The sequence below is a fragment of the Ischnura elegans genome, chromosome 1 (assembly GCF_921293095.1).
Source record: "Ischnura elegans chromosome 1, ioIscEleg1.1, whole genome shotgun sequence".
NCBI classification, from domain to species: domain Eukaryota; kingdom Metazoa; phylum Arthropoda; class Insecta; order Odonata; family Coenagrionidae; genus Ischnura; species Ischnura elegans.
The window spans coordinates 152,358,681-152,375,441 of record NC_060246.1 but is presented as its reverse complement, the minus strand read 5'-3'; the positions used below and the strand labels follow the sequence as shown (position 1 = coordinate 152,375,441).

The 16,761-nt window shown below is 39.6% G+C and overlaps 1 protein-coding gene across 2 annotated transcripts in view; it reads right to left on the bottom strand.

Annotated features, from left to right (window-relative positions):
* LOC124172481 overlaps nucleotides 1-16,761 on the bottom strand; it is a 31,369-nt gene that overhangs the window by 1,380 nt on the left and 13,228 nt on the right. The window contains exons 2-4 of one of the 2 annotated variants that reach the window (XM_046551923.1): nucleotides 11,055-11,220; nucleotides 9,060-9,450; nucleotides 1,945-2,236 (exon numbers count right to left, since the gene is read on the bottom strand). In XM_046551923.1, coding sequence (XP_046407879.1) covers nucleotides 1,945-2,236; nucleotides 9,060-9,450; nucleotides 11,055-11,220 — 849 coding nt within the window. The remainder of the gene's footprint in view (nucleotides 1-1,944; nucleotides 2,237-9,059; nucleotides 9,451-11,054; nucleotides 11,221-16,761) is intronic. The other variant, XM_046551928.1, reaches the window with a different exon arrangement.

Here is a 16,761-nt window from a genome sequence, read left to right as displayed (position 1 = left end):
AATCTCAGCCATACATTCACATTTGGGTTACTCTTTTGATTGTCTTCTGTTCTCTATTTGATATTTGAAACTCTTTGTGATGTTATTGTGCCATTTTGTCCATCCAGGTTTTTTTAATGCGTGCCATGTTATTAATCAGTATATATTTGGGATCCCAGTGTATGGAGCCACTAACGCCTGAGCGGAAGGTTTGAAAACTTATCATTCGATTTATTGGCATGTATATTTATAGTAGCTTTTCATACGATTTGCTGTTTTTAAAACATTGTTCTTAACTCGAATTGTTTTTGTGTGTCGTCTTGTACAGGTTGAATCTTGCATCTCAATTTTAACCCACTTTCCGATTAGCTATCAAGCTAAAATTTTCAGAATAACTCAGTGCCAAAAGCCAATGCAATATTCTAACATTAATATTGTGATTGGAACTGTATTTCGATTTTTATTATGAATTCAAACTTAAGCATGAAAGACTCAATTAGACCGTGTTTTCGGTACTTATTTGACGGCTAAGTTGCGCGACACCCAAGAGCTCACACTGAGTAAAGTTCGTGCTGATTCGTGACCTAAGGGGCCCCTTTTAGAATGAACTGTATGCTGTTGAAATTAGATTACCTGCCGTTTCTGGAGAAAATGTGATGAATAGAGTAAGAATGAGTGGCTGATGAATAAATGCCGGTCAGGTGATCCAGTAATGGACTTCCTGATTAAATGGATTTTTGGTTAGCAAAATAAAGGCAAATGAAAGAAATTAAAGTCAAAGGAAAGCCAATTGTAGTTATCGTTTTAAACATGATCAACACAATATACCGACATCATGCTCTATATCCTCACATATATAGCGACATATCATCTCTAACCTCGGAAAATATAGCTGAAAAAATGTAGCGGAAAATAAAGAAATATATTAAGCAGGAAGAGGTAAAAAGATATTTCAATTATCAATCGTCTTTCTGCCGATGTAATGTGCTCTGCGCAATTCGAATTGGCGCCATCATTTTCTCCTAGAATACAAACTAAAACCAGGATTTCAAGTGCCATTGTGCGATAATTTACACCTATGCCAGTGTGATCCAAGATGTTTTTGTCGTAGAAATTAGTAGTAGAAGCAAGGTAGTCCAAGTTTTGATGGTTAAATTTTCCAAGGTTATTATCGCAGGAAACAAGGAAATGTAGTCAGCCATTAACACTTCCTCGTACAAGAATGCCATGAGAAAAAATTCCCCTGAACCGGGAATCGAACCACTGACCTTTGGCTTTCCGGGCCACTGTGCAGACCACTGCGCTATCCAGGGTCTATCTTTAACGCCCATTGCAATTATACCGAAGCTTATGGTATTTGTACCATTTACCATGTAGCCTCGGCATAATTGCTATGGGAATTACAGAACCTGGACAGCGTAGTGGTCTGTGCAGTTGCTAGAAAAGCCGAAATTCCGTGGTTCGATTCCCGGTCCAGGTGAATTTTTTCTCATGGCAATTCTTGTATATTTCACCGCCGTTCGCGCGGCAGGATTAGAAACATTTACACATAACACTACCTTACTTGGCTCCAGAAGTCACGCTCATGAATTCAGAAATTGCTTTGTTGGCAAAAATCCTTTTTTATAGTTTATTTATCAAAAAGTTATCATTTTATTTCAAATTTAGTGCTTAAGAAAAACGTAAAATATTCTTCGTCTTAACAGAAGGGCACATTTTTAGGGATGAAGGATACCAAATACCAATTACTTAAGGACAGACATCTGTGTTTCGAGACTTTCGAGGCTCGTGGAGGTGGTATCGCCTCTTCTCGTCAACATGTGGTCTCGTCTCGAATTGTATCTAACGGTCTCGTCTAGTGTCTCGTGGCAAAACTACTATCGATGAATTTCCGCAAAAGTGAACTCGTCAACAATCGACCTGACGAGCAGGGTATCGTGCAAATGAACGTTCAATTGTAGTCACCTTGTTGTATGCGTTCATTCCAATGGCTCCCGCTCGCTCCAGTACGGCCCTCGTTTTGGGCATGGCGCGGAGGAAATTGAGCCTGGAAGAGGAGTCGATGCCCACGAGGAGGATGCTCGTGGGCTGGGTCGACTTGTCCGACGCCCTCGCCATCTTCTCCAGCGTAGTTTCGCCCGGGATCGCATAGCCGTGGATGTCCGCATACACCTCTTTGGACCCCTTCGTGCAGTTGACCACCGTGAACTCCGAGACGAGAGGCGTGGCGTGGTGGAACGGCTTGCACTCGCCCACTCTGTCGGAATGGAGTCAAGAAGGACGCAGGTTAATTTCTTCATTTAAATGGTGACCCAGGAGCCCGGTTCACATTAACTTCACTTGGCGTAACTCAACTTAATATGAACCAGAGTAGTTAATGGCATGCTCATTCAATCGCCTTTTTCCCCATTCGCCAAGCGAAATCGCATTGACGGTATTATAGTCACGCCCTGATCGCGCCGAAGGCGCGAATTAATGCTGTATCGGTGAGCCTTGTCTCACCCCAACCAGCCAGCTGATATTGATTGATTTATAGATGGCGCACGTGTTCTGTTGTGGGTGTAATGTGTTGTTTGTATGAAATAGAAACTTATAACTAAAACATTTTAAAACTGAAATATTGGCTTTTTGTAGCCATTACATTGGTGTATCATAAATGATGTCATTACAATAAATAAATATATTTTTTGATAATTTATTATTATAATATATTTTTTTGATGTTATTTTTTAATATTTTATTATTTTTTGCCATATCCTTTTCTTTTTATGTAATTAAAAAAATCTTAGCTACATTGCATTAATTAGCAAAAGATTTCCATTGTATTTTATATTTTTTTAGTCCTTTTATATTTTTTTAAACTACAAACAAATATATATATATGTCGTTTGGAATTGCATTCGTTAATAATGAAAAAAGATTAGAAGGAGGTCAAGACATAGTAAAGACTCAAAGAAGAGTAACTGATGAGGCAGTGTATGTGTCGTTGGAATAGTTGGATCATAACTCCGGATGTCTGTAAGTAAAGTGTTTTAGTGCCCTTCAGCCAGGGCTTAAAATTTGTGACTAAGTGGGAAATATAGTTATTTACGGTGAGGAGTTTGTGCATTATTTATTGTAATGATTATTTAAGAATAATTTTAAAACCAATGAGAGTTTTATCCATAAAAACACAAGCGATGAACACCACAGAGCTTCAATTTCGGATATATTTAACGCTTAGATGGCACTAACACGTGAATCACTCACAATTAGTGTAAAATGTGCGGCAAAAATACAAATAAGATTATGGGCATTATAACTTTATATTGATCGCCAATCAATCGCACCATTTTCAAATCTAGTCTCACTAAGAGAAAAAGTAAAACAGAATGTGTTCATAAATATTGCATTAATTTTTCACTAAAATATTCCTCAGTTTTATAACGGTTAAACCTTATAACAAGTGAGTGATTTTTCACAATCAACTCGTTCGTTCAATGACATCCGTTCTCCAATAGATGGGGGTAGTCTACCCAGACTGGATTAAATTCAACATCTATTTGAGCAAGCACTGTAGGAATAAGTTCTGTTACCAAGGACCACAAAGGTGAAGATAGCACACACCAATTCCTCAACCGTAGGATGGAAGTGAAAAATGAGGAGGTGACAGGTACCGGACGAAAGGCCGTTGCGAGGTTTGGAATTTCAAACTCTTCCCCATTCCGAAATATATGTGAGATATAGGCAAAGGTGTAAGGTACCCCAGTGGCGTAACTATGGGGGGATGAGGGGATAGATCCCCCCCAAAGCCTCTTAGAAATAAAAAAAATTCTTAATTCTATTGTCTAGTTTTGACATATAATAACTGCATCTGGTTAAAGTTAATTATTTAGTGTCTTAATGATGTAAAATGTATTTCCAGGCATGCCATTTTTCAAATATTTCCCGGACCCCCGATGCCTGGGGGAGGGGGGGTGATTATCCTATCCCCCCAAAGCATAATCCTAGTTACGCCACTGTACAAGGGTGTCTCGGTTTACAAAGTATCGATTTCCCTACTGGTAAATTTCGTGATGTGTTTGAACTTTTCTCGACTGATGACCATCCTGAGTCGAGTGACGCAGTTATTAATTCTTGTGAGCCGATTGAAACGTTTTGAGCTTTCAACTCCATAGTTGCGCCAAGTTTAGTCAATTTAATTTGTTGCGAACAAGGCTCGACTTCCCCGGATCGGACAAGTGTTTTTTCCACTTTCCAATATAGGGGAAATTTTTAGAGGGAAAGCATCCCTCTCACTCAGTTGGTCGTATTTCGCCTCTTGCCCTATTTAAAAATGCTTTTTTATCTTAAAAATTTAAATATAGAGGAAAGAGAACCTTGTAAATTACTATGACCTACAAAGTATTCAACGCGGCTACCATGTTTCCTTAGACGGATTTTTATCATGAATTATAATGATTATCTGATCTTAAGTTTAAACATTTTACCTCTGTATTTTCTCTGAAGTAACTTGTTCGGTTTAGAGGCACTTAGCCATAGACAAGAATATTGTATTTATGCACTTAAAATTTCAAGATAATCGTTTAATATTTAAACAAGTGATTGGGAAATCAGAGCTGTCGAGCGGGAGTGATGGGTTCTCAAAATAGTATTTGCATCCACTTTCTAAATTTGATCATCCGAATCATAGGAAATCCATGACCTTAGAACTATAGAACTGCATGTAAAAATTTTTAGGTAGAAAAGGGTGCCACATTTGTGTAGAATTAAAAAAAAATACTGCGGAATCTGGAGCCTAGGATGCAATTATAATACATTGTATATGGTATAGTACAACTAACTCAGATAGCTATGGAAATAAAAACGCCAAGTTTGAAATTCTCTTCTGGAAAATTATTTGCTTCCGCTTTGGCCATATTTTCCCCTTGTCCAGCAATATGATCCTGAAACCTCGGGCGATTATTGATGGAATGCCATGTCGTACTATCGTCGGGTTATAATAGCATGTTGAGCATTATTTTAAGAAAGAGATCTGTCCTGCCTGATAATTTTAGGCCGCGGTATTTTTACCGTAGAGAGTCAGCATAATCATTATTTTTCTAAGAGTAGGCTTGACTCAAAACTTTTACTTAGAATAAGATGTCTGCATTATAAATTTAAAATTTTCTTGTGAATTTATGATTTCGAGTTAGAAGTAGGAGATCGTAAATATTTTCAGAAAATTCCAGTTATTTGAGTGATCGGATATTAGGGGCAGTCACTTACTCAGGAAAATTTCTCCAACTACTGACCTCAATTGAGGAATCAACTTTAGCTTTTTCCGGTTATTTGACGCAAAAAAAAGCCATTTAAACTGGTCACGCATTGGTGGGATTTTCCTCATTGCTCACGTTTGTTTTGCAATAGAAACAGATTTTGCGCATCCCCCTCTATTGAAGTAATCCTGAGCACTGTGTTTAACTATCGTTTCTCTAATATCAGCGTAAATTGTTAACGCTCGGTTCTATGCGTGAAGACCAAGAGAAAAATGCATAAAATGTGTTTAATTTACTCTCAAAATTTCAGATGTTTTGCCATCATTTTAGTATTTTTTCTCAAAATGAATTTTCCAATCTGCCTAAAATCCATTTGAATCCTTCGAAATTCTTCATTTATACACTTCAACGACTATGTTTGCGTGTGAACAGAATGTTTCAGATAAAGGGGAATGAGATGAATTTGAGCAAATTGCTCTGGTCCTGTTGGGGTGGAGATTAGGATAAGACGGTGGTAGGGAGAGGTTGGGGAATGGGGGAGGGGAAAGAGGAGAGGGCTATAAAGAAGACCATGGGAAGTAGATTTAGCCCTTCATACGCAAATTTTTTTCTTGGTCTCCTTGAAGAATCATTCCAATCCACCTAACCTTTTCAACCCTCATTTCGGCACTCAATGAGTTCTCCGAACTATCCTTTACCTCCCACCACTCCCCCTCCCGAATAGAATTTCTCGGCGCCACATACTAAACAATCCCTTCCTTACTCTCTTTCAGTAAGAGGCCATAGAATTTGCAATAACCCCGAATCCTTAGACATATTTCTTAATAATCTTCTCCACTCTCTTCTTCGTAGATGATATCCTGAGAACCTTCTGCGTCAGAAAATCCTGCACAAGACCTATAAACCCAAAATTCATACTAATCAACAAACCACTTATCTCTCCTTTTCCACCACGTACTTCCCTGGCGTTCAGGCTTTGAATTGAGTCATCAAAAGCCTCTTTCCGATTCTTTCTAACAGCGTCACTACTGGAAAAATCTTCTCTAGCTGTCCATCCTTAGTCTTTCGTCGGCCACCAAATCTGTCTTCCATTCTTAAAACAACTAAACCACTCTCAAAGTTCACTACCCGAACTAGTACTTCACGTGTCCCTTGTTAACGACCCCGTTGCAAAACCTGAGCGATCCTCATTACCCAGTCACTTCCTAACAAATTTCTCACTTTTCTGCTTTCTTCCACTCCGTCCCCCACCTATACAACTGGTAATGTAACACTGGAACAATCATGCATATGGCCACATCAAGCTTTCAACCCTCCTGGTCTTAACAGGGCCCACTAATCTTTATAGCCCTATCCTCTTCCATATTCTCCACTCTCAACCTACCACCTTCTTATCTTAATCTCCTCAGCCTCTGATCATCCTCTGTCTCTCTCCTCAGTTCCCTACTTGTCTCCTTCGTCTCAATCCAGACGAGGACCGAAATGGTCAAAAATTCTAAACCTTACCTGTGAATGTTCTTTTATTTGTGTTTAAATTTTTGTGGCCTCTCTTGGCGTTTACTTATTAGTTGATATTCACAGGGTAATATTCTTCAACTATTTCTTTTTCGATCTCTGCATTTCTTCAGGGTTTTCTTCCGTCTACAAACAAGCTGACGCGGAAACCCTGAAGAAAACCCTGAAGAAATGCAGAGATCAAACCATCGCCGCGGAGACCTACGTTCAAACATTATTTCTATTTCCGTGACCAATTTTAATTTTGCGTTCTATGGGTCATCTAACAATAAAACTTAAGCATTTGCGTGGATGCTGATCGAGGGGTCCCGGTTGAAGCCCACGGACACCCCAAATCAAATCTTCTAAGTTCGAGGTGACCAGGGGAAAAGAATCGTCACCCCTACCCTGCATGTGTAAAATTCTGTATGAAATCCTGTTTCTTAAAGCCTGTTTGCACAATACATTATCACGTACAAATTAATGTCTGTTTGCTCGAACGATTTCTATGGACCGGAACGGAACATGCACGAAGGCATGAACCAAATTAAAACAGATTCTATTTTCTGTACATGCATTCGCACTGGCTGGGTGGTTACCTACGCAGTGCATTTTCCATTCACGCGTTCATGCATTTGGACATTAACTCTTGTACCGAGTAAACAGCCTTTAGTTTGGGGTGAGATTTACTAACTCAGTGGCTCTAACTTTCACCAATTCGAACTAACCTTCGGGTTGAATCACGTGTGGGTATCGGTGCTGATACGTCACAATTAACCGGAGTTCTCTGTTTAATAAAAAAAACTAACTTTACATCTACATCTACATAATACCCTGCGAGCTACCTCTAGGGTGTTTGGCAGGGGCTGATCAATCACCAGCATGCATTTGGACTCCAACATGCACACCACACGGTCCACAAAACGTCACGCATACTAATAAATTATACTACTTTATGCTGTTAGAAATAATAAATTAAGTAACGTGCATTAAGTTTTACATAGGTTAGTAGGCTACACTACAAGTCATGCATTACGATTATCTATTTACGAGTTCTATTGCTGCCGTTATTATCTCTTATTGATCGTGGAAAAAATGACATTCGGAATCTGTCTGTTCTACAATCTATCTCTCTCATTTTATTTATATGATATGATCTTCCGTAGTATGTTGGTGTCCGTAAGATATGGTTAACTTCGTCAGAAAAGACATTGCTCTTGAATTTATCTAAAAGGTTTAGTCTATTTTTCAATCTACGGTCCGACATAGATTTCCATCCGAGTTAATCTAAGAGGTCAGTTACACTAACGAGACTATCGTAACGACCTTTCACATACCAAGTAGCTCTTCTTTGCTTGCGTTCTAACTCTGTTATTAAGCCTTTTTCATGAGGGTCCCAAACACTGGCAGCGTATTCCAAATGTGGTCTAACGAGGGAAAAGTAGCTAATTTCTCTCACTTTGTCGTCGCACTTTCCTAATATTCTTTATCAAAACCCATTTTACAATTACCTTGTCCGGTTATTTCTCGAATATGTTTATTCCACGATAGATCATTATTGAGTCTAACTCCTAGATATTTCACGGATTCAACAGTCTCTAATTGGGTACCTCGAATTATATAGCTACGTTGTAGGGAGTTATTCTTCCTCCAAAAATTCATTACGGCGCATTTTTTAAATTTAATTCTAACTGCCAAGCATCGCACCAAGCTTAGATAGCATCGAGGTCATTCGTTAGTTCATCTATATCTTTGCTGGAACGGATTTCTCTGTAAACTACAGCGTCGTCTGCAAATAATCGTAACTTGCTTTGTACCACTTCGCCATTGTCGTTTATATAAAGAAGGAATAGGAGTGGGCCTATGACACTACCCTGAGGAACGCCAGAAGTGACTCTAACCTCATTGGAGACATTTAAGAAGGAGATAAGGGGGCATCCATTAATTTTGTGAGGCGTTTAGGGGGAAGGGGGTCAAGCCGATTCGTACCCAATCTCACATGGCGGAGATGGGGTCCTGTCAAGTATCACGTAATTTTTTTTCCGCAAGAAATAATGTAAAATTGCGATCTCAGTAATCTTAAACACTAGTCTTAATAAATATTACATAAAAATATTTAAACAATTTTTTTATAAATCCAACGCGAGAAAGCATAGATTAACGTATTTTAGTTGAAAATACGCATTTAGAACAATCTCACGTGAGATTAGAGGGAGAAGGTTGAGCCAAATCTCACGATACCTCACTAAGGGGTGGAGGAGGCGTCAGAAAATCGCCAAAATAACCTCACGTAATTGATGGACGCCCCCAAAATGAAATTCAAAGGGAAAGAAAATATTAATGCCGCACTTGAATCGGAAGTCTGCTTTCAAGTCGGACTTGGACTTGGGTCCTCCGCGGGTCAACTCGGCGGCGCAGCAGTTCAGGTCTTCGCTCCAATGCACGTGGCTTAGGTTCAGGGTGAGCAGCGGTGGAGGTTGCAGGGAAGCTGGCCAGTGGGCAGGTCGTTGACATAAATCGAGGGTGCCCTCGGTTGTAGCATTCGGCGACACCATGGGGTCTGAGGTCGAAGATCCGTCCTCGTCGTTACTTGGCCCGGGACAGGCGGCCAGGTAAGACATCGGGGGCGGCGAAGGACATTTGAAGGGATGAGGCCTCTCCACGAACGGCTTGACGGACTCGTCCCATGGATTCACGACTGGGATGTGGCACGCCTGCTTCATCGATGCGTGGTCTGGAACTGAAGGGCGTCACACCAAGGAACGATTAAAATGACATTTTCTTGGAAAATCCAAAATAAGGTAAGTAACAATAAACATTATAATAGACAAAAAAAACGAAAGAACCACAGACTCATAGATTGTATAAGCATCCGGAAAAAATCACATTACCAATTAATAATACAACATAAAAGTTTTACAAAGGAACAATGTTTTTCTCGCGAACTAAAAAGAATATAATTAATTTTCAACGAGGCTGACAGACTCTCTGAATAAATTGTTTCATATTCAAGGAAAAACGATGGGCGCATGTTCTACAAGAAAATTCCATAGTAGCTATTCCAGCAAGAGCTCATTAGGTTCTGCATTGATTTTAAGTAAAATTAAAAATAAATTATTTCAATCGATCTTTAGTGCATTCAACTTTTCAATAAACTTTTATGCAACCAAATTTCTTTCTGTAATTTTCAATCATTTTCGAATAAATTTTACTCGACTCTCAATGGATACCAATATAATAAAACCATAATTCACATGCTCTCCTTGCATTTGGAGTCTGTCAGGGAAATACTTTTTTAGGCTGTGTTCAGCATTGAACTCAATTAAATGGAGCACCGATTACCGTAAGCCTCGCACGGTAGCCGATGAAGCGAGGCCGGCACCTTTCGCCATGGCTGACTGCCATGAATTTTAAATGGAAAAAAATTGAATATGAAGATAGTGGTTTCATTTAAGTGCTTTTAGGAAAAAAAACAGTCGTCTACGGCACCAGTATTTTCGAATCGCAATTACAATGAAAACCGAATTAAATGAACTGAGAAACTGCATGATTTTGCATGCATTTAAATGATGTTCAATGCTCGCATATCCTTCCAAAAATGGTAATATAACGAATTTATTGGCTTCACTTAGAGATGGGATACCTTCATTCCATCCGTGGAGTTCCGTGGTGTTCATCTTCAGAAATTTCCATCTGTCGATATTGGTAACCGATTATAATTGTTGATATCCTTGGATACCTTGGATATGAGCTAGTTTAAATGCATATTTTATTCATAACGTCTCTTCTTTCATGGCTTACTATTAAAAATTATATGCATGAATCCACCGTTCATTTTGCCATTTAATTTCATTCGAATGGACTGGTATTCTCTTTTTCCTCTAAATTCTTCGTTAACAGATACCTTGCATTGTCTATTCTCAGATATTTCTTCGCCGCCGATTATCGATGATTTATGATTCCAATTTTGACTAGTTATCAAGGTCAAGTATAGATTCACTGCTAACAATTTATGTTGATGTGACATTCAAATGATCTTATAAGCAGAAGTGTGCTAATGATTGATGCGTGATGATGCCACAGGCAACAGTATCGCTTGAAACAAATGATTTGCTTTAGGAATCATTTTTAAAAACTAGGCTCCAACCTACATTTTTTTAATTAAAAAACAGACGTGACGGGGATGGGGACGGATTGTGAGGATCCGTGTCATGACCCCACCCCCAATTTTGATTGTGAATCCGCAGTCCGAATTCCGCACCTGGTAGTGCTTCGTCTGAGTGCACGCCACTGACACGAAGATTATAAAATATAATAACGAGTGGTAGACCTCTGGAAACTTACTGTCATCGCCGTATTCTATCAGGCTTTGGTGATCGACGAACTCGGAAGTGCTGAATGCCTCTCTGTCGTTCTTGGAAGACGTGATTGCGAGTATTAGCAGATAGGCAAAGGTGCATCCCACGAATAGGGCGAAAATGCACCTCCTACGGCTGACGCCGCCGAGTTGCTGAAAAGTACAAAATTTATTTCATATATGAATTAATGTTCGTTCTGAGTTCGGTAAAAATTTGATTGTAATTAAAAATACAGTTGGGGAATCTGAAATGAGCAATGCCTTAAAAAATGAACATAACATTGGAGCGACGAGCGATTGAAAGGAATCTCGTTTGCCACACGTCACAAGTATTAACTTAACAATACGCATCTGTAATAAGGAAATAAAAATAAACTGTTCTTACCAATTGAAAACCAATTCAAATTCACGAAAAAATATGGGAGAAAATCATTATATCAAATAGGAGACGTGTTCATGAATAACTTCTTGTTGCAGACGTGACGGGAGTGCCATATTTGTCCTTATGCGTCTATTTATCCATTAAATGACATTCGTGTTGGATATGTGACATATTTACTACATAAATTGACTTACATGTTTGCTCTCTTTTAAATTTTCTGCGAAGAGGAAAGCTGAATTCTTAAAAATGCTTAAACATTTGATGTGTTATTTTTTACGGGTGGAAAATTTTCTGCAGGCATGGCCTATATGAGATAGACTATGACTGTTGCAATTAATGTTGTAATCACAATATTAAAAAATATGGTGTTTTGGTCATTGTTATTCGACAAAGGCCTTCAACTGGACGAATTGTGATGATTGTGAAACGAACGATTGAGAACGAAGGGATGATTGTGAAATGATGTGCGTAAAACTAAAGAGTGGAAACGAAAAGAAAAATTTTAAAATTATTGCCTTGCACAGAAGTCCCAACGAAGGAATGCATGCAATGGACGTCTTAGCGGAGGTATGCTCGGAAAGTCCAACGGATAGTCCAACTCTGGTAGCAGGGGATTTGAACCTTCCGGGAATTGAATGGTCAAACGACTTGGCCACGGTCGGGGGAGGGAGGGCGCAGGAAACTGCTAATCGCCTCATAAAAGAGGAGGGCTTTGTACAGGTTGTAGACAAACCCACCTGAGGGGCGAACACCATAAACGTCATGCTGATGAGACCAGACAACTTGAATAGGGAAGTAGACATTCTTCCGGGAATAAGTGGCCACTCCGCTGTATGTCTTCAGCTAAACTGGGAAAAGTGTAGTGGCAAAGGGATTAGAAAAACAATACGGCAAAATAACCGAGCCGATAACAATGCTTTTCAGAGTTATCTGAGTAGATATTTGGGGTGGGTAAGCAAAGGTAAAAACGTCGAGGAAATTTGGGATTCTTTCAAGGATACATACTGGAAGAGGGGTTGCGTACTTTTGTTCCGATAAGCATTCTCAAAGAAAATACCGATCCGGAGTACTACAACAACAAAATTAGGTCATTAAAAAAAAGGCTAAGGTCGAGTCACAAAAAACGCAATTTGAGTAGTGATTCAATGGTAAATTATAGAAAACTATGCAGAGAATTGAACAGGGAAAAGATAATTGCCAAGGAGGTTTTTTTACAAAATATTATCTCAAATGATAACGGAAACAGGTTTTCTAAGTATCTTAGAAGAAGATAGGACAACAGAGAAAATATTCCGGTTTAGAAAAATAGGGACGGAAATTTAATCACTAACGACAAGGAGAAGGAAAATGCTTTGAACAAATGGTATACCGAAGGCGTTAGAGGGGCGGTGGAGTGGAGGTGGAGAAAGGGGGGGGAATGGGGGAGGAGGTAAGGGAAGGGAAGGTAGGTTTGGGAAGTACGTCGCTGATGGGTCACTGCACGGGGTAGCCGAGGGTTGGTGTATGATGACGAAATACGGTGAGAGGTGTTATGGAGTGGTGAGTGGTATCCGTAATGGTTTATCGGAAAAAACATTGAACAGTGGTGAATGGTGAGAATATAATTGCTCGTTAACTAATGTGATGTTGGGTGAGGTTTGGCCCACTAAAATTTCCAACTGCTCGAGTGCGTCAAGCCTTGGGCCGTTGTTTTCTTTATGTAGGATTATCGGTTCGAAATCGCTTGTGTGGTCGGAATCCAAGAGGTGTTTGGCAAAGAGTGAGGTTTGTTTGTTGTTAATAAAACATGAACGATGTTCCTTGGCCCGGATTTTGAAATTCCGTCCAGTTTTTCCTATTTAACAGGAATTGCAGTCATTACATCGGAGTTTATATACTCAGCTGTGTTCTCCGGCACTAATCTTGTCTTTGGTACTGCCCAACAGTCTGCCTAGTGTATTCTTATTGTAGAAGGCAGCTTTCACTTGATCTTTTGGTAATAATTTTTCGGTCCTGTTAGATATACGACCGAGATAGGGGATTCTACGCCATTTCCTGTCATCATCTTTCCCCCTTTCTGTGTAAATAAGGTTGAGTGCGAGTCGTTTTTGTTTTTGGTGGTACAGTTTGTCAATGAGAGCTTCGGAGTACCCATTATTGGATGCAATTAGTTTGATTGTGTTTAGCTCCTTCATCCTGTTGTAATTCGACAATGGAATCATACATAGTCTGTGAAGCATACAATGTATTGCTGATAGCTTGTGAGAGAAGTGGTGTCGTAAATTGTGGTGTGTTATTTGGTCAGTGTAACAATCTTTCCTGAAAATCGAGAATTCGCATTTTTTGTTTATATTTTGAATGGTTAAATCTAAGTAATTTAACCTTCCTTCACATTCAACTTCACTAGTGATTTTGATGTTTTTGTCCAAAGAATTTAAAAATGACACGAAGTTGTCTAACTGTCTTAGTGAACCGGTCCACACACAGAAAATGTCGTCGACGTATCGATACCACCGAAAAACATTTTTCCCTACGTAGTTGTCCATATATATGTCAGCAAGGAGTGGAGACAGCGGGGATCCCATGGCGAGGCCGTCAGGTTGTTCATATATCGTATTGTTGAATTGGAAATATTTTTGGTTAACGCACACTTTCAGTAGGTGGCACAACTCGGCAATTACCAGGGGTGGTGATTTGGCTTTCCCTTGAGCAATTTCGGCTAGATGTAGGGCTGCAGATTTGGGAACGCTAGTGAACAGATTCACAACATCAAAAGACACTAGGAGACATTTAGGGGGGAGTATTTCACTTGAGAGAGCCCTCTCGAGCTCCACTGAATTTTTAACACCATATTTGGGAATGAATTTTGAAAACTGGCGGAAAATGGAGTTTAATTTGCGTGCCAACAGATGGTTAGGGCTACTTACACTATAAACAATGGGTCTCATAGGCGCTCCAGGCTTATGCATTTTGGGGAGACCGAAGAATCAGGGCGCTATGGGATTCATTTGGATGAGGTGTTGTTTTTCCCTGGGATACAGTGCGGTGGTGCATTCTGCTATTGCCTTCTTGCATTCTCTTTGGTGAACCGTGGTCGGGTCTCTGGATAACTTTAATATCCTATTGGAACTGATGAATTCTTCACATTTTAAGACGTATGCGGATCGGTCCATGATGATGACTGCATTTCCCTTGTCAGCTTTTGTGAGAATATGATTGTTGGCTGAGAGGGCCCTCTTAATGGATAGAATTGTCTTGTGTTCACTATTACAATGGTTGATTTGGGCTCTGCTGGTAACGTTGTCCATGCACCGCCGTAGTTCTAGGGAGATACGTTGCGATGAACCTGAATGGTCATTCCTGAGGGCAAGGCTGCAATCCACCGCTAGGTTTTTCAATTCATTCACGGAGATGGGTAGATGGGGGGCATATTTCAGACCTTTTTCCAACAATTCCAATTGATCTTTAGCGAAGGTGTGATTCGATAGGTTGACCACTCTGTTGGCAAAGGGTTTTTTTATACTTTTCACACTTGAGTCACTAATCACGTCAGTGGTCACTTTAGTCAAAAGCTTCAACTTATTACTCATTATAATTCAACTTATTATTCATTAAGAAGTCTTTTTCTTTTGTGTTGTTGTTGCAACCTTGTGCATCATGAAGGAGTTCCACCATGTTACGCCAACCACCATCGCATTTACGTATGCAAGTGTTTTCACAGATGCAGCAAAGCAAGTAGACACTTTGGGCTTGGAACTCAGCTCCCAAGACTTTCAGAGAGAAACAAACGTGGTATGTAATGCAAATGTAAAATGCATTAAAACTTCGACTTCTGAAATCTATAAAAAAAATAGTGAAATGAGGAAGAATAAATCAGTTGGGACAGATGGCATATCAATAGATTTACTCAAAATGGGAGGCAGTGAAATTACAAAATATGTGAAACATTTATTCAATGCTACGATAAATAACAGTTCTACCCAAGGATTGGAAAAAAGCATACGTAACACCCATCTTTAAAGGGGGAGATATGGGATTGGTTGAAAACTAAAGACCGGTTAGTTTGACGTCAACAGTGTGCAAATTAATAGAAAAGAAAATTGCTGATTATCTTTGGGAACTATGAGAGAGCACCGACTGGTTGTTCAATTTTCAACACGGGGGAAAGGGGCACTCCTTTGAAACGCAACTACTGGGTTTTTGCCAAGAAATTGCAGACTCTATGGAATAAGGGATAGAAGTGGATGCAATAATTGTCGACCTGTCAAAAGCATTCGACAAAGTAGAGCACAATCGGCTTTTAGAAAAAATGAGAAAATTACCACCTCAAACAGACAGTAGACTGTATTTTTGGGTCGAAAATTTCCTGATGGGTCGAACGCAAAAGGTTAAAGTGGGTGAAATGTGCTCCGAAGAAGCACAAGTAACGTTGGGTGTCCCACAAGGTAGCGTCCTTGGACCGCTTTTATTCTTAATTTATATAAATGACCTCCCAAATAGCATTAACTCCCATATTAGGCTTTTCGCAGATTACTGCATTATTTACAGGAGAATAGAAAGAGAAAGCGATCGAGAAGTGCTTCAAAATGACGTAAATAGAATGACAATTTGGGTGTCAAAAAATGGAATGGACGTAAACGTAAAAAAGTGTAAATTTATAACTTTTAGTAGGAAACTAAATGGAACTAGGAGAGAATATTTATATTCAGGGACGGCTATTCCAAAAAGTGACCGATGTAAATACTTAGGGGAGTATTTAATGAAAGATTTAGGGTGGGAGGCAAATGTCGAACAATTAACAAAAAAGGCGTTCAAAATGTTACATCGGGTGATGAGGAATCTTAAGGAAAGTGATCGAACTACAAAGGAGAAGGCGTATAAGACACTAATCCGGCCGATTTTAGAGTACGCGTCACTAGTGTGGGACCCGTATGAAAAGGGACGAACATAATCCATCGAGAAGGTGCAAAGAAAGGCAGCAAGGTACGTCATGGGGAAACACAAAAAGACCGAAAGTGTCGGTAAAATGCTGAAAGTACTGGGATGGGACACACTAGAACGGAGAAGAAAAATAAATAGGCTTTGCGCACTCTTCCGCACACTGAAAGGGGAAAAGGCATGGGGGAACTACGGAAGAAGATTGAATACCCCAGCTATATTGGTAGGCATGATCACCAATACAAGATGAAATGCCGGCTGCAAAGGACTAACGTAAAGAAATTCTCGTACCTCAACAGGACGATTACGGAATGGAATAGACTCCCTGCAGAACTGTTTAAGCCCTGCCCTAACAATGTAAGGATTTTCAAGAAGAGGTGTTGAGGATTTATATT